Source organism: Capra hircus, chromosome 7 (genome assembly GCF_001704415.2).
Source record: "Capra hircus breed San Clemente chromosome 7, ASM170441v1, whole genome shotgun sequence".
Lineage (NCBI taxonomy): Eukaryota > Metazoa > Chordata > Mammalia > Artiodactyla > Bovidae > Capra > Capra hircus.
The window spans coordinates 14,125,863-14,149,550 of record NC_030814.1 but is presented as its reverse complement, the minus strand read 5'-3'; the positions used below and the strand labels follow the sequence as shown (position 1 = coordinate 14,149,550).

Below are 23,688 nucleotides of genomic sequence, written 5' to 3'. Positions count from 1 at the left end.
AAAATGGCTTCGTGTGTCCTTTCTTAGGCCGTTAACATGCCCGAAGACAAAAGGCTGAGAGGGAACACATTTTATTTGCTAACAGATTGTTCCTCACTGTCTGCCCTGCGCCACGCCCTGCACACACTCCCAGCGTGAGCTTGGGAGCCAGTTCAGTGCATGGGTGCTATGCACACTTTCTCTCTGGGCCTTGAACACTTACGAGCCCCTCTTTGCCTGGCTCACAACACCTATATATCCTGAAGTCTCAATGGTGATGTCATTTCTCCCGAGAAATCTCTCCTAACCTTCCCCCGGGGGTGAAGCATTTCTACCCTGTTCTCCTACAGAATGCCACGTTTTCTTTTTCCATCGACAACGTTTGTATGACACCCTACTCACCTGGTCACGCGTTGGGTTGTAAGACCCAGGAGAGCAGGCACATGAACCTTGTTTACCATTAAATAAAGACTTGTTAAGTGAATGGGGGTGATCTTTGGTGACATGGACGTGACTGCCCTGGGAGGCAGACATTTAGTATCTCAGTAGAAATAATATAAGTATTTTTAAATATAAAAATAATATATAATATTATTATATTATTATTCATATATAAAATAATAACGTAATATTTTAAAATATAAAAATAATACCTTATTAACTTTGAAACATAGTATTCATTTAATACTTTTCTTTGCCTAACCTCTCTCTCTCTCATTTTTTGGTCTGTATTAGGTGTCATCAATCTCACAGAAGAAGTGCAGTGGATCAAGGTCAATACAGACATGACTGGCTATTACATTGTCCATTACGCAGATGACAACTGGGAAGCGCTGATCAAACAGCTGAAAACAAATCCTTATGTGCTGAGCGACAAAGATCGAGCCAACCTCATCAACAACATCTTTGAACTTGCAGGGTAGCGTATGCTTGGCTTGGGTCTAATTTTGTTTCTTTTTTTTTTTTTTTTCTGAAGTAAATGTTCTTGAGGAAAAGGACATTTAAGAAAAGCAATTGAAAAGAACTAGCATGTATTGCCTGGAAGGTATAATTCATTTCAGAGAACTGAGAAGATAGAAGACATATCCCTTGTCTATCTGGAAACATCAGCACAAGCATACTGGACAGTTATATACTAAGATTTAAATCATGTTTCAAGACTGTAGATACTGACAAGCGCAACACATGAATTTGCTGAATAAATGGATACAGAAGTTCAGGGTTTGCCTTACTCACGAGAGAATTCTTATCAAGAAGCCGGTGCTTTCAGCGTAAAAGCTTCGTGTTCATATATTAGTGTGAGATATGTCTCAAGAGCTGGCATACCACTCACCTCCCCAGCTGCCCCCCAAGCTACACAAGCCCAAAGCCCAGAATGGCAGTGACCTCATGTGCCAATGTCCTCTGAAGAGGAAGATCACTGACCTAGGTCGTCAGTGGGTCCAGACACACAAAGAAAAGAAAGACAGTGAAGTCACACGGGTGGTCGTGTCCGACTCTTTGTGACTCCATGGACTGTAGCCCAGCAGACTGCTCTGTCCATGGGACTCCAGGCCAGAATACTGGAGTGGGTAGCCTTTCCCTTCTCCAGGGGACCTTCCCGACCCAGGGGTCGAACCTGGGTCTCCCGCATTGTGGGCGGACGCTTTACCCTCTGAGCCACCAGGGAAGCCCGAGGAACAAGGAAGCCCAAGCACCAAGGAACACTCAAATGCGTTCCTTCTGACGGCTCTTGACCTTCCTGTTACGTGATGACCTCATGCCATCTCAGCCATCCATGTTGTGATTTTTGTCAAGTGGTCAATTTTTTAAAGGTGTGCACTAAAAATTCACAGTGGCCCTCGCCTTAACAAGTTTGACAAAATTCCCATACAAATAACAAATTACTTTCTGATTCAAATCCTCTTTCTGACACCTGATCAATATAAGTAACTGATGATAAGTAAAATTGGCGTGCTTCATCATTTCTCATCTAAAATGTTATGATACTTTTCCTGAATCAGTAGCAATTTACAGGTGACTTATAGAACAAGGAACTGAGCTGCTGTTCATCTTTCTCCTGAAAGGCGTCTTTAACCTTAAGTTGCACACGTGAACTTAATCAAAGATATTTAATCTAACTTTACAGAATATCGGGCTTCTTTAGTGGCTCAGATGGTTAAAGAATCTGCTTGCAATGCGAGAGACCTGGGTTTGATCCCTGGGTTGGAAAGATCCCCTGGAGAAGGGAACAGCTACCCACTCCGATATTCTTGCCTGGATGATTCCATGGACAGAGGAGCCTGGCGGACTACAGTCCACGGGGTTGCAAAGAGTCAGACACGACTGAGCGACTTTCACTTCACTTCACTGAAGACTCTGGAGCCCTAGAATAGCTACCACTCAAAGCTTAAATTTTAGGTCTTCAGGATTCCCACTCCCCCATCTAGACATAGTTTCTCTCTCAGCATGCATACTTTTTTGGCATATTTACTTTTCTGGCATATTTACTTTTTTGTTCTTTTACCCATTAGCCTAGGCAAGGTGTCTCTTCAGAGAGCTTTCGATCTGATTGATTATCTTAGAAATGAGACCTACACTGCACCCATCTCTGAAGCCCTGTTCCAGACAGAACTCATCTATAACCTCCTTGACAAACTCGGGCACATGGATCTGGCCTCAAGACTGGTGGTAAGTCTGCCTTTTTGCCAAGTTCTCTTTGTTGCTTGCCTTTACTGATGTTATTCATGTTCCGTTCAGCTGTCACAGACTGAAAAAGCAGTTATATTCCGTTTTCATCACTTTCCTGGTGCTGAAATCTTAACTTTGAATCAACATGTCATTTCTTACTGTGAGGAGCTGGTAAAGGGTTACCATGACGTATCCTTTTCTGAATATCAAAGTATATAGACTTCTGACACTGCTGACAAAATGAGATCACATGAAAAGAAAAATTTCTCTATTCAACTCTTGGTTTATTTTCTTATAATAAATGCTTGGAATAGGCCCTTTTGCAAAGCAGGGCTCCCATTAATTTCCTGGTGGTCATTATAAATGATGACTATGTTTGTACTGGGAATATTCGGTTTGGGGGGTCCTCACTGATAACTATCTTATTAAGGATGGTGATGTTGGTTAATATAAGTTTCTTTGCAAAGCACTACTGGTTTTGGAGACTGTTTTACCTTTTCTAAAACCAATTGCCTGGTCTTAACAGTTGTTATTTTAGACACTTCTGGTATTAAATTTTGACTGTATTTAAAAGCTTGAGGAGTGACGAGTTCTTTGTCTCATCTAATTCTCTGGATCACATTCAGACAACATTTGCTTTGCCAACCAGTCAGAGTTTCCAAAGAGCAGGCAAAAGGCAGCTTTCAGGAAAAAGGTGATGGGCCAGGAATTAGAGTAAGTCTTTTAGAATTTTGGCATCCTCACTGGTAAAAGGAAGGAGCTAGATTGCACCTGAAAAAAAAATCCTCTTTTCTGCTGTCCTACTGTGCATCCCCTGTGATTCTCAGTGACGGGGAAGGAGTGCAGGGCAGGGGGCCATACAGAGCTTGCAAAGCCCCTTCCTTACAAGTTTCTGGTCTGACCTGCAAGGAGCCACCCCCACCCCCTACCCCCAACCGAAGTGAGATGCTTCGGTTAGATGATTTCTGAGGTATCTTCTGATTACCAAGATTTTTGTCATTCTTCTATTTCATAAGGCTTTCAACTACCAACCTTAATAAAAGCCAGCACCTGGAATGTGGCCTGGCCCATAGTGACACTCAGTAAATGTGGGATGAATGAGTGAGTGGGACATATAAGAACAAGGACACTTCAGCACTCACTGTACCCTGCACACCCTGCTTAGTGCTTATGCCGATGACCTCGTTTAACCCGCACACAGCAGCAGATAGGTATTTCTGCCCTCATTAACACAGATGAGACTGAATGACTTCTCCAAAGTCACTTACCTCGTGAATGATGAAGCTGAAGACTCAGACCAAGCGCCAGACCCTCCTCTTTGTGTTTTAAGGCCGTATTTTCATGTGTTCTAGCTTGAATTCTATCAGAGGATACCCTTTTATTGGAAGAATCAAAGCTGCCTCTTGCTATATTTTCCCCCTTTTTTACACCAATATTTTAAATTAAAACAGTTTGAAGGCTTGCTAAACTTCATGATGGCATAAGTCACTCTTCTGCCTCCATTAATGTGTTGAGGGCCTGGTGTCAGGAGGCATTTGATAGTTAATTCAGGCTGGCTGTGTGCTGAAAGCACAGATGCTGAACTCAATTCCAGCAGTTAGATCTTCTGAATATCTTCCTGCTGTGACACTCAACTAACTCTGCATCTTCATCTCAAATGATGATTTCCAGTTTGCTGGGCAGGTATGTGTTTACTCGGGACGTGGCAGAACGTACCAGTCCATGGGACTGGTGGTTAGAGAATCGAAACAGGAGGCTTAGTGTGTGTTTATGAGACCTTTACCATTGTACGTCTTCATGCACTTGACTGGCATGACAGTTAAAAGTTATGATGAGTTAAAAGTTATGACAGAAGTTAAAAGTCATGATGGCTTTAATTCAGGAACAAGAAACTCTCTCTTTAAAATTCTTGTTCTGATCTTAGGGCATTCAAGTAGGATCAAAATTCTCAAAATATGAAATGTGACCCACTGTAGATGAGATTGGAATGGCAGAACCTTCTGAGACCTTGGATCCAATCATCAAGTCGTATTTGTGATTAAGACTGATGTCTAATTACTTTTTTAAGTTAGTGTCATGACAGCATTGTGTGCATTTATTGGTCATTTTGTTATTCAGGCTACACAGACCCATATAACACATATTACCTATATGTCACATTTTGTGATGTCTGCTCTAATGTGTGATGGGTAGTCTGGAGGCATGTTTGAATTGTGTCAAAGTGTTCACATCTGACCCTGAAATCTGATCTCAGCCATATTCCTGCTTCATCACTTATAACTCTGTCACACTTTTAATGTGAGGAACTGGTGGGATAAACCTTTTGTAATAAAAGTTGACACTTCACTTTTAAGAAGCTTAGCTGACCCAAGAAAGAACTCCCTGGGAACATCAGTGTACAATTAAAGCAGTAAATCAAAATGTAATAAATAAGTGCCAACATCTTGCCCTGTTTTATTTTTAAAGTCATCTTGTGTCATTGTTCTTGCGTGTATGTAGATTGCATCAGACTCATCAGTTTATTCTCTCTCCCTACCATCTTCACTTTATGAAATCAGAGGATTGAATTCTGATACTTAATGGGTTTAGGTTTCAAAAAATTAATGTAGACTAATGGAAAAACAGGTTAAATTTTACTTATAAAAGGGAAAGATAATTTGAAGCACTTGCTGTGGTCTATTAACATTAAAGATATAACCTCAGTTACTTACAAAAATATTTTATAATTGAAATTTTCTAAAAACAGAACTATTATTTTTTAAATAAAGTCTTTTATGTTATCATTTAATTTTTTTTTTTTCTTGGCTGCACTGCATAGCTTGCTGGACCTTACTTCCCCAATCTGGGCTCAAATCTGGGGTCTGGCAGTGAAAGTGTTGAGTCCAAGCCATTGGATCACCAGGGAATTCCCCTGAAATATATTTAAAAATCAACAATTTGGGGACTTCCCCTTGACTCTTGGGTATGGGCTGTAAGTAAGAAAGTTACAGAGGGAGAGGGTGGGATGATTTGGGAGAATGGCATTGAAACATGTGTAATATCATATAAGAAACGAATCGCCAGTCTGGGTTCAATGCAGGATACAGGATGCTTGGGGCTGGTGCACTGGGATAACCCAGAAGGATGGTATGGGGAGGGAAGTAGGAGGGGCATTCAGGAGGGGGAACTTATGTACACCAGTGGTGGATTCATGTTGATGTATGGCAAAACCAATACAGTATTGTAAAATAAATAAGGAAAGAAAGTTACACCCCATAACTGCAAAGGAGTAAACACCCAGGAATTGGCTGCAGCATCACTTGAGGTTTCCCTCACTTTCCAGTGTTTTGAAGTGCCATTTTCCCCACTGCTTTCTTTGTTTTAGTATAAACTCTCAAGGGTGGTTGCCATTTTTCTCCACTGAGTGTTTTTGTTGTTGTTGTTGTTAATGGTTTTGCAAGTATGGGAGGTTCCTTTCTTGTCTCTCATTCTTCCTTTGTTTCTGTTTGACAGTTATGAGTCGCTTGTCACTCTCATTTGTCATAATGCCATCATGATGGCTAGGAGAAGGCAATGGCACCCACTCCAGTGCTCTCGCCTGGAAAATCCCAGGGACTGCGGAGCCTGGTGGGCTGCAGTCCATGGGGTCGCGAGGAGTCGGACACGACTGAGCGACTTCACTTTCACTCTTCACTTTCATGCATTGGAGAAGGCAATGGCACCCACTCCAGTGCTCTCGCCTGGAAAATCCCAGGGACGGCGGAGCCTGGTGGGCTGCCGTCTATGGGGTCGCACAGAGTCGGACACGACTGACGCGACTTAGCAGCAGCAGCGTGATGCCACCGAGAAGGCCAGGCCTGCTGAAGACGGCGTGTGCGGTGGTCACGGGCACCCCGCAGGGGCGCCGCACTGTTAGCTTCCTTGCGCCATCAGTGTGGCAAGTAGCCTCTCCCACCACTTCACACCCTCCCCTGACTGCAAGCCTGCGCACATTTCGCAAGGCGTCTGTTCGCTGTTTCATTGCCTTTGAAGCAAGCGAGCAGAAGGGAGTTGACCTCTTATCACAGACTTCGCATCCTTCTTCTTATACAGAGGCTTTTTTCAAAACCATTCGCATAGTCAGCTCAAGAGACTTACTCAGACCTCAGAGAAAGGTCTGCTGAGAAAAACGGCCTCAGCAGTTTAAAACTCTCCGATCAGGACTCATTTTAAGTGCCGACAGAGGCACTCTAGAACATTACGCTCTGTGAAGAATTTGAACTAGTTTGGAGGGCGGTTAAGAGGCTTTGTACACGGTCGTCTGTGGTGCTTGAAATAAGACTGGTCATGGTAGAGTTCCAGGACCAGGGACAGAAAACCCTCTTATGCCAGGAACGCTGCAGGAGGGGATGTCTGTAAACTGGTTTCATTTTGATCCTCCTCGTTTGTTGCCATGAAAGTTATCTAAAAAATACCTATAAGCATTTTTATGTTAGAATTTTGGTTCCTTTCAGTGACATTCACAAATGCATATTTTACATGATGACTTTAAGGTTCCCTGTGCCCTCTTTTCCTTCCCTCCAGCACAGCTTGGAGTATGGAAATAGTTCCATATATTATGAACAGCTTGCTTGCTTTTGTCATGGGAAGAGATGAAAAGAAACGAGAGATCTGTTGATTTCTTAAAACCATTGTTGTTGTTGTTGTTTTAGTAGCTAAGTCGTGTCTAACTTTTTTTCAATTCCATGGACTGTAGCCCGCCAGGCTCCTCTGTCCATGGGATTTCCCAGCCAAGAATACTGGAGAGGGTTGCCATTTTCTTCTCCAGATCTTCCTGACCCAGGGGTAGAATCCATGTCTTTGCATTGGCAAGCGGATTCTTTACCACTGAGCCACCAGGGAAGCCTTAACACCATAAATACTTATTTAAGAATGAGATCTCATTCAGAGGTAATTATAACAATGGACTTTCATTGTAGATGATTTTAGTGAATAACTGGTAATTTTCTTAAGTGTAATAAGATATTGTGGTTATATAGGAGTTATATAGGTTATATTGGTTATATAGGAGTTTTATTTCTGAGACTTGCATGCTAAATTATTTATAAATAGAATCTCATGATATGTGTAACTTGCTTTCATATGGTTGAACTAAAACCAGAAAAACCAGTGTGTGTATATTTGTGTTATACACAAATGTAAGAGTATTAACAAAACAGTGAATCTAACATATGGCTATTCGTTTTGCTATTCTTGTGGCTTTTCTGCAGGCTTGAAAAATTTTAAATAAAAAGTTGGGGAAGGAGGAAAAATAAACAACCTTTCTTCCCTGTAGGCATCATTTTCTTAATTTGATTAGATTAACTTGTTAGAGCATCAAGCTAGATGATACTTTAAATATTCCTTTAAAAATGGATTCAGAAACATTTAAGCAGCTACACATTCAGAAAGAAGTATATTTTTCTCTCATTTCTTAATGGATTTATGGATGCTACAGTCACCAGGTCAGGAAGTTTCAGCTTTCTTCCAGCAGTGGTTATAGATGATACTTCTTGGCAGGAAAGCAACTTCTAGCTGAGTATACACAGAAGAAAGGTTCCCTACTGCACAAAGTCGTTAATTCTTTCTGTCCTATGTCATTAAGTCCCTCTTGGCTATAGCAACCTTATTTATAGCCTCAGTGATATTGAATGGTTTCATCCCAACCACATGTGAGCTTCATATGCCAATTGTTATTTAAATGAGTAATATCTATGTCCCCCACTTTTTTTTTTCTTTTTTGGGTAAGTGTAGGAAAAAAAGATCTTGTCCTGATTTTCCTGATTGCCCTCATTGTTACTACTCTGCTATAATCCATTCTGTCTCTCTAGAACAAGGTATTTAAATTGCTTCAAAGCCAAATCCAACAGCAGACTTGGACTGACGAGGGCACCCCATCTACTCGAGAGCTCCGGTCGGTCTTGCTGGACTTTGCTTGCACCCACAGCCTGGAGAACTGCAGCGCTGCTGCCTTGAAGCTCTTCAATGACTGGATGGCGTCCAATGGCACTCAGAGGTGACGTGTGCTTCTCTCTTGCTCTCGTGGGCCCCACAGCAGGTAGTGAAACCAGGATCTTTATGTCCTGAATCATGGAGTTTATAAAGCCGAGCGTTAATGTAGGCGAACTCTATGTACCTGATTTTCAAACCAGACTGTTGTTTTAATTGTGATGAAATCCATATAGACTTTAGTATCTTTAAGTGTGCAGTTCAGTAGTATAAGTATATTCACATGATTACGCAATGAATTGTCAGAACTTTTCCACCTTGCAAAACTGAACAAGACAACTGCTCCCCATTTTCTCCTCACCCAGCCCTTGGCAGCCAAGGAATTCTGTAGGAGTTTTACTGCTCTAAGTACCTCATATAAGTGAAATCATACAGAAAGTCTTTTTGTGCCTGGCTTTCACTTCAGTTGCTCAGTCATGTCCGACTCTTTGCGACCCCATGGACTACAGCACGCCAGGCCTCCCTGTCCATCACCAACTCCCAGAGCTTGCTCAAACTCATGTCCATCTAGTTGGTGATACCATCCAACCATCTCATCCTCTGTCATCTCCTTCTCCTCCTGCCTTCAATCTTTCCCTGCATCAGGGTCTTTTCCAAGGAGTCAGTTCTTCACATCAGGTGGCAAAACTATTGGAGTTTCAGCTTCAGCATCAGTCCTTCCAATGAATATTTAGGACTGATTTCCTTTAGGATGGACTGGTTGGATCTCCTTGCAGTCCAAGGGACTCTCAAGAGTCTTCTCCAACACCACAGTTCAAAAGCATCAATTCTTCAGCATTCAGCTTTCTTTATAGTCCAACTCTCACATTCATACATGACTACTGGAAAAACCATAGCTTTGACTAGACAGACCTTTGTAGGCAAAGTGATGTCTCTGCTTTTTAATATGTTGTCCAGGTTGGTCATAGACAGCCTAATAATGTCCTCAAGATTTATCCATGTTGTAGCATACGTCAGAATATCCTTTCTTTTTAAGGCTGAGTAACCCACTGGATGTCTTATCTCTTCATCCACTGATAGACATTTAGGTTGCTTCCACCTTCTGGCTCCTCTGAATAATGCTGCTATGAACATAGGTGTACAAATACCTCTTTGAGACCTGCTTCATTTCTTTCATATCCAGAAGTGGTATTGCTGGGTCATGTGGTAGTTCTGTATCCAATTTTACAAGAATCCTCATAACGTTTTCCAGAGGGGCTTCACTGCTTTGCATTCCTAGCAGCAGTGTACAAGAGTTCCAGGTTCCCCACGTCCTTGACAACACTTATTCTCTGGGCTTTTGATAGCCATCCTCCTAATAGCTTGAGGCATCAAACAGGTCTCTCTTAATTTAGGAATAAAACACAGCAGGTGGCATTAGCAGTTATAGAAATGTGTTTTACGATGATTGGTTTTCGCCAGGTTTCTTACTGGTTATATGAGAAGAGATTCAAACACCAGGTGGAGACTTGGGGTGTAGGGTATTGGGGTAACCTGTTGAAGCCCTCTGAGATCTTAAGACAGAAAACTGTGCTCCTACCCCTGTTCTCGCCCCTCCTGCTGCACTTGCTGATAGATTTCTACCATGGGACTTACCACGCTGTGTTACGATGTCTGTATTTACCATTCTGTACTGATGATAGCCCGTGAGCCTCCCAGCAGGTAGTGACTGTGTCTCATTCTTTTTCCCTGCTCACAGCATCCAGCCAGTTACCTGCCTGGTTCTTTGTGGGTGAGCAGTAAATAATTACAGGGTTGAATTCATATGGTTTTAGTCGCATCACTAAGAAAGGAGCAGCCACGGAATTAATCATTTTCCTAACAATTAATTATACAGTGAAGACTCTTTAGTATTATCTGCTCAGTCCCCCAAAGCCCTGCCCCTAGTCAGTCCTTGCCTTTGTGTTCAATGTTTTTTCTGACTGTTCTCATATCGGACCACCTGTCTTACAGCCTGCCTACGGATGTCATGGCAACCGTGTTCAAGGCTGGAGCAAAAACTGAGGGAGGCTGGTCATTCCTCTTAAGCAAATACGTCTCTCTAGGCTCTGAAGCAGAGAAGAATAAAATACTCGAAGCTCTTGCCAGCTCGGAGGATGTACGGAAGCTTTACTGGTATGAAGCCACCAGAGGAATATGATCTATGGAAACCGAAAGCATAAGAGCACAGAGCCCCTTGGGAGGGGGGGATCCCCCTTTTCCTCCCTTTGCTCACAGGCCAGGCCTGACCTGGGCAGGGTGGTGAGGAGACCCTCGGGGGTGGGGGGATCCCCCTTTTCCTCCCTTTGCTCACAGGCCAGGCCTGACCCGGGCAGGGTGGTGAGGAGACCCTCGGGAGTGGGGGGATCCCCCTTTTCCTCCCTTTGCTCACAGGCCAGGCCTGACCTGGGCAGGGTGGTGAGGAGACCCTTGGGAGGGGGGGATCCCCCTTTTCCTCCCTTTGCTCACAGGCCAGGCCTGACCCGGGCAGGGTGGTGAGGAGACCCCACATGCCGGGGTTCATCTCAGGGACCAGACCTGTCCCCACAGGCGACAATGCTATGCCCAGAAGGAACTGGAGATGCCAAGAGTCACAGCCCTGCTAGGTGTGGAATTAAAAATGTCTTCCTTCCCTTGGCTCATTGTCTTTAATTCCACACCTAGCTTCATTCTTTCTGGGCAAAGGCATGGTTCTGTCCCAGCCGTCTCTTTGAAAATGCAGGCACTTCAGGAAAAAGGTACTACTAAAAAGCTTACAGGTTACACCTTTATGTGAATCTGCCAGACTCTTGAATTTCTCAGCTGATGACGACCTGGGACTGGAAGGCTCATGTGAGGAAAGAAGGGCAGTGAGTAGGTGTCCCCTCAGGAAGAACCGGGGAAAGGCACCCTGAGTTGCCAAGAGACACTGGAAGCGTCTTCAAAGTCAGTGCCCGGAAAGGGGTGGACGGAGGCGCTGGGGCCTTGTTGCTTCGCTTGTGCAGTTTTGCTCAGATAAATCATAGTGTCCCCGAGATGGCTTCAGAAGCTGCCCAGACCCACTTTCCAAAGGATGCACTGTGAATGGTCACTTTCTTGAAAGTAGTAGCCAGGCAAACAGAGAAAGGTTTGTTTTTAAATCAGGAATAATTTTGTTTTAGACCAGGAATGTGCTGATAAATTTCCACCCTAAAGTCTTTAAACAGTACCTAAGAAATGGAGCAACACATAAAACGACCTCTTGTTTGACCCTTCACCTCTGTTCTTATCCCCTCCTCTGTTAACACTGTCAGTCCGGGTCTGTGTACTTGCTGCTTTATTCTCTGCCCAGTGTTTTGTGACATTCGTTTTAGTGAATGATCAGTCCTTGAGATTTGCTGCAAAGCCTACTCCCATTTTTTTTATAGCTGTGTATTATTCCATAATATGGCTCCTATCATAGTTTATTCAACCCATCATGTCTTGATGAGCAGTTGGGGTTTTTTCCTGTTAAAAATATTGCTGCATTCTTTTAGGGGTATGTGTGTTCTCATATAAGCAGATATTATCACATAGTAAATGCTTATGTTCAAATGCCTAACTTTTATATTTATTAGCAATAGCTGTGTCCCTGGGGTAATTATATAACCTCAGCTTCTTAAACTATAAAATGAGGATAGATAGTAATGACCTATTTCAAACATTGTTATTCAATTGTTAGTATCAATTTATTGAGTGCATTCTGAAAAGTATCTTCATTTTTATATGACAGCCCAGTTTTAAGAGTAATAAGATACCTCCCTACTCAAAGTTTTTAACAGAAAAAAACAGTACCAGTTTTCAGAATTATAATACATTCTACTGGAAATTATATCCTAAATGTCCTTTTTTTCCCCTAAATGTCCTTATTACGTCAAGAACAATTTATTACTATGTAACAGTGTATTTATGTGTTTATCTCATTGGTTTTCCTTCATTTAGAAACACGACTAGTTTTCACTGTTAACGAAGCTTAGACAGAACCAAAACTTGTATCTCTTGAATTGCCACAGAGCTTTAATTAGGAGACCGGTATTAATTTAAATTCAGTCATCACTTCATCATGAATAATTATTTTGGAAGCTCAATCTGCTCTGCTCTCCAGGTTAATGAAAAAGAGCCTCGATGGAGATCTCATCCGAACGCAGAAGCTGTCGTTTATCATTAGAACGGTGGCCCGGCATTTTCCCGGACACTTACTGGCATGGGATTTTGTCAAAGAGAACTGGAGTAAGCTTGTACAGAAGTAAGTTTCTCAGACAATTACTAATTTTCAGTATCCGCAAGCCTTGCATCTGAAAGCAGTTCCCAGGGTTGTATTGGTTCAGAAGAGTCACGCTTTGCTGTGAGAGGGAAAATGCTTCAGTGATAGTTTAACGAACACAGAAACAGTCACATTTGTAAACAACATTCCTTAATGCGAGTCAATTTAACAGTGGTGTTTTAAGTAATAGTACTAATCAAGCCCAACCTTACTTGGCACCAGCTCACTTAGCTTGAGTGAGTGAAGTCGCTCAGTTGTGAGGGACTCTTTGCGACCCCATGGGCTGTAGCCTACCAGGTTCCTCAGTCCATGGAAATTTCCAGGCAAGAGTACTGGAGTGGGTTGCCATTTCCTTCTCCAGGGGATCTTCCCAACCCGGGGATCGAACCCGGGTCTCCCGCATTGCGGGCAGACGCTTTACCATCTGGGCCACCAGGGAAGCCAACTCACTTGGCTTGGCCGCGGACTATTTCACAATAGCTGTTTAGTTTCATGTGTTGAAAACACCTCCTCATTACCAAGGGATCATTTACAAACTCAGACCCAGCTCAACAGCACAAGTCGCTCATTTTTTCCTTTTAAATCAGTAATGACACCTTCTGGGTGTATGATGCTGTTTTTGAGGCAAACATGGGCTGTTAATTTCTCTGGGTCTCCTGCCTGCTGGGAGAGGTGTGTGTGCGGTGACTCCTGATGCCCCAACCGCCCCCCCCCACACACACACACTGTTCCCAGGAGCAGGACTCTACTCTGCCTCAGGCATGTGGAGTTTACAATAAGCATGTCCTTTGCACTCAGGAACTAGGCTTACCAGCAGCTGACTCATTCTTTTTTGCCTTTTGCCCTTACCTTTGTGTTTCTTCAGGTTCCATCTGGGGTCCTATACCATACAAAGTATCGTTGCTGGATCAACTCACCTGTTTTCAACAAAGGCACATTTATCTGAGGTTGGTTGCATCAGATGCTTTTCGGAGAGATTAGGCCATCCCTTTGCCAAACCTCAGAGTGCTCAGTTTTAGTCAGATGGTGGCTTCTTCTGCAAAGCCCTGTCCCTTCTCTGTCTGCCTTCATCAACGCTAATGATCCTGCACGGGATTATTCCTAAAGGGTGTATATACAGCAAGGAGGAAAAGTTCTGCTTCATTCTCAACAGTGTTGCATTGTCTCCCATCTGATACAGATGATTTTTTGAATTAAGATCAACATATGCCAAGTTTATTTTTAATTGGCGATTAGACTGTCTTTGAAGAGTTCCATTCAGAGGGGAAAATTAGGCCCCAGGCCTAACTTTAGACTGTACTTATTTACTGTTACTTGGCCTTTCCGCTCTCCCCCCGCTCCCCCACCCACCACCCACCCGCCCCGCCACTTGAAATTTGAACACTTCATCCTTGTGGGAGTAAGGGGAATTCCTTTTTAAAACAGCTTCACATCAGCACGGCCATCACTAAGTCAAAGCTGATTTGAAAAGGATATTCAAAGCTGCGGTATGCCTTTCTTTTCTTCTTTTGAAATACTTCTGTGTGCAACTTACAGGTCCAGGCATTCTTTGAAAATCAGTCAGAGGCCACCTTTCAACTTCGCTGTGTCCAGGAGGCTTTGGAAGTCATTCAGCTGAACATGCAGTGGGTGGAGAAGAATCTTAAAACCCTGACATATTGGCTGTAGCACGCACACCTGTACCTCATCACCCGTTCAGAGAGCTTGTTAACTGGGCCTCTGCTGCTTTTGCAAAAGCCAAGGTGAAACCAGGATCGCTGCTGAGTTGTTTGCACTCTTAGGAGTTCTAGTTTGCTCAGGGCCAGTCTGTATTTTTTCATCTGTCTTTTCTGAAATGTCTTTGGGCAGTGTGTAGTTATTTATTACCAAATTACATTCACCTGTATGCCAACCATCTACAAAAACAATGGGTAATTTTTCTACTTTGAAGATATTCAAATGGGAAAAAAAAAAATCTGTTTTGCAATTCTGTCCTCAGTTTCTGGCTAAATGTTGACACCATGAAATAAGGAAAGAGCTACCATGGGAGCCACCGTCTTTGCAGGCTGCTGGTTGGTTAGCCATTTGTTGCTTCTTGTTAATAGATGTTATTTGAATGTGGTTCCAAGTTAGCATCAAAAAGGATAGTAATGAAGTCATCGAATCATGCAGCTATAGAGAACTGACCTCAGGTGTGCAGATCTACTTTGATTGGGGGTTTTGAATAATCCTTTCTTTTCTGGAAAAAGTTTATAACTATTATATTTTTTTCCGAAGAATAGTGAGGTGCTACCGAATTTTTAAATTTTTGTTGTAAAGCTAAATAACAAGGCCAAAAGAGTAGATTTTCCAAATATTTAACACCTTCTTTTTCATCTTTCAGGAAAATATTTCAAACCGAGTTAGCGTTAATTATTTTACTTATGAATTCCAGTGTTCTCCAAATCTCTGTACACCTTTATCACTCCCTGCCATAGATATCCCTTGTGTTACAAATAAGTATTTCTGCATTTATGGCATTTTTTTTAATACTGGTATCTCTTATCATGACTTTCTTACTAAGAATTACAGTTTACAGTTTGTTTAAGTTGCTTTTTGGCATGATAGATCACAGACACTTTCTCTTAATCATACCCATTGGGTGGTTTTTCATTTTATATTATAGAGTTGCATATTAGAAGTATATTTTAAAATAGGGCCTTTGAGAAATTGAACATTTTTATTTGAAGTTCACCATAATACCTTAAAGGAATAAAGAGAATGTGGATAGGAATAACTTGATTTAGGTTTATTTTAATATGGTGGGCTTTGAATTTTTTCTAAAGTCAGAAACAGTACTTTTCTTTAGTTGAAAAATCAAAGTTTTCTTTTGTAATGGCCAAACTAACAGATTATAGGGAATGGCCAAGGAAGGAAAGAAAGTATCCAAAACTATATGGCAATTTTACTCCTTCTAAAGGGGAAATACTGTACTTGAATTTTTTGAGCTATGCAGACTTATACCTAGATTGTTGTGTTTCTTTGATTCTTAGGAGAAAAGCTTTCTTCCTAGTATTTATTGTACTTTTATTTTGCTTGAAAACACCTACTTACATAAAAAGGGTATTTACCCATTTTTCAGCACTTGAAACACTCCACTGAATCAGACAATGGGAAAGGTCACCTTTTTTTATTCGGCGGGTATCAAGTGAGAATATATGGAATTATGTATAAAATTATTTTATTTTATGAAAATATTTTTATATAGCAAAATTGAAAAGACTGGCAATAGAAACTAAAGATAACCTTCTTAGCCCTAGTGTGTTTCTCCCAATTTAGTGTTTTCTAAACAGCACTTATCTCTCTATTTTAGAGTAGAAAATACTATTATCTGAGAATCACAGAATCATCTGAAGATGTTTTTTTGAAACTAGGGTGATTGTAGGTCTTTACTACTCTTGTGCTTCAGTAAATGAATGATAATTTAGTCGATATTTGAAAGTGTGTTTTTATATTTTTAGAGTGGGGAAAAATACTAAAATTTTGGAGGATTTTTTGTTGCTGGGTTTTTTTTTTTTAAAACCATATTACTAAAGTCCACTTTGATACAGAGTTTAAACTTTGCTACTTCTCAAAATCATTTAAGATTCTTATGTTTTACCTGCCCATCTTCACATTGTTTCTATAATATTTGTTAGCTCCACATATGGCAAATCTTATCTTGAATTACATCATTCTTTCCTGTGAGTGTGTGTGTCTGGAATGGGGTTATAATTAAAACTTTATCAAAACATGGGCTAAAAAGGAGGTAACTCAAAATCCATTTCTATCTTTGTATTCAAAGCCATTCATTCCCATAATACCAGATCCATACCAATTGTATTTTTCATTTATAGGCCTCACCTCAGATTTTCCTGTGAAATTCCATACTTTTTTAATGTTCTGCTATCCCATCTATACAGGGCTTCCAAAAACCAACTCTAAGTCAGGAATATAAGGTTAAATAATGGCTAGACCATGTAGTATAATAAGTATTGTTGGAGCATTTGAAGTTTTTCCCCCCAGAATTTTATTTCACCACTGTATTTCTGAGAACTCAGATAGAAGCACAGCGGTTCTTTGTTATATGAGCACACAGATCCATGACACAATTCAGTACTGTCTGACAAGCATTACATTCATTGTAGAGAGAGAGTCGACTTGAATTAATAAAAAGACACATCATACCGTATTATTAGGAAACGCAAAATTGGAACTCTGAAACTGTAGAAGAAAAGAAAGCTTAGGCTTTGGAAATCTGAAAGGCTACAAAACTAGAAATCCAGGGAGTTCAGTTTGTTGGTATCTAATTGCTTGTTAAGACCAACTGATTAGCTATATTAAACTGAAGTAGTGTCAGCAGCTACCATAAGCTTGTGCCTTGCTCCATCTTGTTTGATATGAATCTCTTTAAGTGAACTTGTGTTATTTGCCACTGTTTTGGTGTTCACGAACTTTCTTACTGTCGCAGGCTCCACTTAACACTACTGTTCTTCACCATTCGTGTTTTCACGTGTACTTTAGCCACCGTGGAAACAGAGCTGTCAGAAGAGTTCTGGGTATATAGAGGATACTGAGCCACATCAGTCTTCCTGGGTGCAGAACAGAATCCTTTCTGAACACTGGAAAGGAAGAAATGAAAGTTAAGTGCTGAGTTTGTTGGATTATAGATTGCCTGTTCCTGAGTTGGCTTTTCAGCATCTACTCAATCTAATGCACGTGGAAAGATAATCTGTAGTCAGGTTGCTGAATATTTACATAATCCTCGTGTCTGTCATGAGGGTGCAGGGAACGTGTATGCATCTCAGGAGATGTGCAGACAGCAGTTTCTGGGCTGAGTTTGCAAAACAAGACCTGAATTTCATAGGTATAATGTAGTTCTCCTCTGCCTTTTTTAAAAAAAAATTGGAATTGACTCTTTTCTTCCTCCCTTACATCCCCATTTGTATTTCATAAAGCCTATGTGTTCACTTTTGCTGGGTTTTACTTTTTTTTATTTTGTGCTGCATTCTCTTCATTGGCAACTAAGTACCAAATGGAAAGTGGAAGTCCGAAAGTATGATAACCCTCCTCTTCTCCCCTTCCCTTGTTGCCTGCGTGGGCAATAGCTCATAGACTAGTTGACTGATTTCTTTGAGGGTTCTTTAGGGGAATATACATTTTAAATGTATGCATTTGTTTTGATGTTTTTATATTCTTTCATCTTAGTATAGTTTATCCTGATGAAAAGTGAAAGAGACATTGTCCTGTGAAAATCTCTTCTAGCCTTTCAAGTTTTCCTGCCTGGGCAACAGCTACAGAGTAGTTACTTGATTTCCTTCTTTGGAAGGAGATGGCCACAGTGGGAGAAGAGCAGAGTGTGTATTTTTTAAAATGTATCTAAATCACTAGTTTGTGGGTGTTTGATTTTGTATTTCCTTCATCCTCCTCACGGATAAGTAGAGATCTAATGAACCGTGAAGGTCCCAAAGTTGGAGGAATGTTTTATCTGCCCCTCTCCTTATTGCCTGGATGGACGTTAAGTGAGTAGTTGCAGTTTCTGTTGTCTTGATCTAGTCTGTTCTTGGGGGCAGAGATGGGGGAGGGTTGTATTTTCTTTTTTTCAAGTGTATATAAGTGTTATGCTACTTTTTAATATTTCATTTTAGGTGTGTTGCTTTGCATGAATGCATATGTACTTAATGAAAATGGAGATTCAGAGTATGAGAGATCTCCTCTTTCTTTTCCTTACTGCCTTTTTGGGCAGTAGCTAGAGTAGTTTTTGTTTTGTGAGGTGGGAGACAGTGGGGTATGTACTTAATGTATATAAATAAATCTATAACTTTGTATTATAACTAATCATTTCGTACTACGTCCTTTTCATAGGACGTGAAAGTACCTAATGAGACGTGGAGGTCCACATGTATGACAATCTCCTCTTGACCCCTTCCCGTGTTGCCTGAGAGGGCAATGGCTAGTAGAGTAGTTGATTAGTTTCAGGGGCTCTTTTGTGGGTATTAGGGTAAATGCTTTTAAAATATATACTCATGTTTTTTACTTCCTTATTATAGTATTTCATTTGATACACAGCCCTTCACTTGGGGGTTTCCCTGATGGCTCAGCTGGTAAAGAATCTGCCTGCAATGCAGGGGACCTGGGTTTGATTCCTGGGTTAAGATCCCCTGGAGTGTGGAATGGCTCCCCACTCCAGTAATCTGGCCTAGAGAATTCCATGGACAGAGAAGCCTGGCAGGCTACAGTCCATGGGGTCGCAAAGAGTTGGACACAACTGAGTGACTTTCACTCACTCACCCTCCTTCGCTTGCACTGGTAGGTTGCTAATGAACCACAGAGTTCTGGATATAGAGCAGTCTTCCCTCCTTTTCCTTTTTATCCATGTAGTCAATAGTTTTAAAGTAGTTTGGGCTTTTAGAATTTTGCAGGGGACGGGGCTGGGAAGGGACTGAGGCGGGATATATTCTTTTGAAATCTGTATATATACAGTGGTTGTTTCAATATCATGTTATTCCATTTTGTACTTATCCCTTGCTTGGATGTGTAGGTCCCTAACAAGATGTGGAGGTATGGATGTAGGAAAATCTTCTGTCTTCCCCTTTCCTTGTCGCCACTGTGGGTAATGTTTGTAGAGCAGTCTAGATTATTTTTACCTCTATCACTCCCTTGCCTGGGAGCATAGGGATATATACTTTTTAAAATGTATATAAATGTTTGTGTTCCTTTTTTTTTTTCCTGTTACTTCATTTTGTACCTAAACCTTTGCATGGATTCTTAGGTACATGATGAAAATTAAGGTTCATTCTATGAAAAAAAATCTCCTCCTCTCCCCTTCCCTTATTGCCTTGTCTAGGCAATGACTAGTAGCATAGTTTTTGGAAGAATTTTTTGTGGGGCGCAGAGCGGTGAAGCTTTTTCTGGGTTTGCTTTTGTGTGTGTGTATAAACGTTTGCTGCATTTATTTGCGCTTTCATTTCAAGCCTAGTGTCTTTTGTGACTCCTAAATATCAAATATAATGCAGAGGTCCAGATCGGGGTGTAATAAATCCCCACCCCCGATCCTTCTCCTGTAGTCTGTGTATACCGGTAGTGTAGTGTAGGAATACTTGAGGATTTGGTTTTCTGTTGTTTGTTTTTGAGGTTTTTAATGGGGGATGAGCTTGTTAGGCAAGATATATAAATTTTTAAGTGTATACAAATGTTTCTGCCTCTTTTGGTGTTCATTTCATCTTGAATCCAGTCTTTTGCATGACTGTTTTAGAACTTTATGAAAGTTGAGATTGATTCTATAAAAGATCTCCCTGCTCCCTTTCCCTCACTGGGCAGTGGCAGAGGAATAGATGTTTGGCCTCTGCTTTTGGAGAGGTAGGGATGGGAGAGGTCTGTGTGTGTGTGAGTGTACACATATATATACTTTTTAATGTATAAATGTTTGCTACATTTTGTGTGTTATTTCATTTAGTACACAGTCCTTTGCTGGGATCTGTAGGTACATAATGAAACATGGAGGTCCAGATGTATGATAAATCTCCTCTACTCCCTTCCCTGACTGCCTACATGGGCAGTAGTTCAACAATTTAGAAATCTTTTTTTTTTTTTTGGAGGGAGGAATTATTGGGTGGGTAGTAGTTAGTGGGAAGGGATGGGGTATGCCCTTTTTAAAAGTGTATATAACTGTTTCCATGTTACTGATTTTATACCTAGTCCTTTGGGTGGATGTCAAGTTACCAAATGCAAATTGAGGAGAAGTGTCTGACATCCTCCCCTTCTCCCCTTCCCCTTGTTGCCTGTGTGGTAACAGCAAGTAGAAGAGTTGCATGTTCGCTTGTTTTATAGAGATTTATATTTTTGGCAGGGGAATGTTCTTCATGAATGTTTTCATTTGTTGCTTTATTCTGTGTTTAGTCCTTTACATGGCTATGTAGGGAACTGATGAAAATTGGCTCCCCGGGATGAGCAGGTTACTTTCTTCCTTTCCCACATATTTGCTCCTTCAGCTGGAGCCAGTATAGTTACTATTTTGTGGCTGTTTTTATTCTCTCAGATATATGCCTTTGAAGATGTAAATGTATACATGCACATACATGATTTGCTTCTTTTCTTCCCCCATTATTTTCCTTGAATAGTCCCTTGCGGGGCTCTGAGTGTATCTAATAAAAAATGTCCCACCAGATCCTTGCCATCTGAGCTAAAGGTGTAGCACTGAGGTGGTATAACTAATGGCACCAGGCATGTAGCCCGTAAGATGGGAGAAGACGCTTGGATACGGGTGAGTTGTGAGAGCTAATCACATCTAGCAGGTCTCAGGTTGACTCGCACTGAATGAAATGGTAGGAAGGGAGCGACCTGTTCTTTGGCAATTCAGGCGTGGTTAAATTTTTTTGCTGTTCATCTCTCAGCAGCACTCATTCAAACTCATTTGAAGACCCTTGAGAGTAGCTCCTTTCTGAGGCCCTGGATTCTAACTCAGTTGGCTCCAGTTCCATCAGTTACATATTCTTCTGTACTCGGTAGAAATCATTTTGGGTTTTGGAGTGAATCTTTTTGAGTTATTGCCATCATTCTAGTAAATGACAACATAGGCCCCAAAACTAATTCAAGAAGAATTGGGGTGGCAAGCTCTTTGACTCCCAATGCCTTGCACATGGGAGGGCGAGTTGGCCCTTTCCTCCCCAGAGCTCTTCTGCTTGGCTGCATCCGTCTCCTCTCCCTTCTCCACTAGCTGAAGCATTCCTGTTCATTTTTCCTTTTTGTCTTCCGTGCTTGCACTGTTAGCTGTTATCTTCAAGTGTCCTCGGAAATGTGAGCCCATGTTGCCTTTTTAGCTCTATGTCTTTGCATGCATTTCATACATCCAGACCTGTGTGTGAACTTTCAGCATTCTTCAGTGATATTTCACATTGACTGTTCATCCACCACATGGTAAATGTCACGACTCCGTATTTATCTGTCGCAAAGAAAATGCATGTGGAAAATCCATCCATCCCTCTCTTCCCTCCCTTCTGAGCACTGTTTTTTTTTTGTTCTGCAATTTATAACCAATATAATGCTGAAGATTTGCCATACTGTTATAGAAACATTGAACGGTAGGACTCCTAGAAAATTTGCAAAGAGATGTTATTCACCATATCAGACTCTCAGGTTCTAGTGATGAAAAATTTGCTTATACTTTGCTGTTACTTATACCTGCTGTTGTACGGAAAATAAAAGTTTATTCATGCCACATTTAACTTTGACCATAAATAAAAGGGAGCATCTTTTTGGAGTTAGTCATGGTCATATTTAGTGGTACTTCTCAACAGTTCTTAATTTGAAATACTTCAAAGGAAGTAAACGTCAGGGCTTAGCTGAATGAAATGCTCCAGAACTTGAAGTGTAGTAAGCATCAGTTCAGTAACATATTCATGTGTACAAAGTGACGATTACAGCAGAATTGGGACATTTGCATTAATCAACAAACTCACATTGAGACAAAACTGGATCTTACAGCTTTCTTGATTAAAGCCAAGTGTTCCGTGTTGCTGTGAAGAATAGTCTCTCAAACACTTTGAAAAGTAGTTACTTCAAAACTTGTAAAGGTATCACATTTTTGTATTTAAACACTTACAGAGATCTCCAATTTCTTGAATCTGAGCTTGTGGGTAGAATTCTAAATTTGTATCATAATCTTGTCTTTTGTGAAAGATTTTGAAAATAGTATGTATATATATAATATTATATATGCAAATTGTGTTTTGTCACTTGTAAAGGGAAAAGGCTTATTTTTCTTTATACTTCCGATACCTTGTTTTGCATATGACCAGCACTGACTGAAAGGCATGTGTACCTGCAAACACTGTTGCTTTTTTTGTGAAATAAAAATAAAAGTATTTAAATATAAATATTGTGTAGACCATTTTCATTTTTAAAAAGTACATATAAAGTGGTTTATCATCTCAGCTGTACCAGAACGGGAACCATATTCATTGTCTTTTGCAGCGTTTCCTATCTCACCAGTGTTGCGGTATCTTTACTACGTGTAACTCAAGGGTTCACAGACTCATTAATGCCATGTTGGACTGTCCTGGGTATTGTATGATGATTACCAACATCCCTGGTCTCTAATGCAAATAGAAACTCCTCTACCCCCAGTGAGACAGCCAAAAATATCTCCAGACACTGCTAAGCACTCACTGGGGTGGAGTGGGGTTAAAGTTTTCCGTGGATGCCCTCCATGTAGTGGAAGTATTTTAGGATGAAATGATTCTCATAAATACACAGGTCACTTGAGTAGCCATTTGGTCAGATCTACAGTAAGAAGTTCTTTGTTTTAATTCCCATAAAGATTCTTGGGAGAGAACTGAGAATATCTTAGGCTCTCTGGTGTTGGAATTAGAACCAGTATTCTTCTGTGTAAATTGTTAGCACTTAAAGTTAGGCATTTTGAGGCAGAGTTTGGGGTAAAAGAATTAAGACACTATTTCTGGGCATACAAAAATACACATTGAAGCAATACACTTTTAAAATATCACCAGAACTTACCTGGTGGTCCAGTAGTTCAGACTCTGCACGTCCAATGCAGAGCCACGGGTTCAGTCCCTGGTTAGGGAACTAAGATCCCACACGTTGCAGGGTGCTGCCTTCTAAAGAAAAAAAAAAAAGGACAAAAGTTAAAAAAGTTATTACCATTAATAATTATTGGGTGAATTCTCTTAGAAATTAAAAGATTTTTGCGCAGAAGCTACTAGTTCAATTTCTGATACTTTGTTCACAGACATGCACAGTAAAAATTGAAATAAAACCCATTATAGATATATTGGGTTGGCCAAAAAGTTCATTCATAT

General features: G+C 40.9%; 1 protein-coding gene across 2 annotated transcripts in view; it reads left to right on the top strand.

The window, feature by feature from the left end:
* Positions 1-22,746, top strand: part of LNPEP (leucyl and cystinyl aminopeptidase) — a 106,277-nt gene extending 83,531 nt beyond the window's left edge. For both annotated transcript variants that reach the window (XM_018050013.1, XM_018050012.1), the window contains exons 12-18: positions 715-898; positions 2,493-2,649; positions 8,478-8,662; positions 10,588-10,749; positions 12,716-12,856; positions 13,740-13,821; positions 14,411-22,746. In XM_018050013.1, coding sequence (XP_017905502.1) covers positions 715-898; positions 2,493-2,649; positions 8,478-8,662; positions 10,588-10,749; positions 12,716-12,856; positions 13,740-13,821; positions 14,411-14,542 — 1,043 coding nt within the window. In that variant the 3' untranslated portion in view covers positions 14,543-22,746. The remainder of the gene's footprint in view (positions 1-714; positions 899-2,492; positions 2,650-8,477; positions 8,663-10,587; positions 10,750-12,715; positions 12,857-13,739; positions 13,822-14,410) is intronic.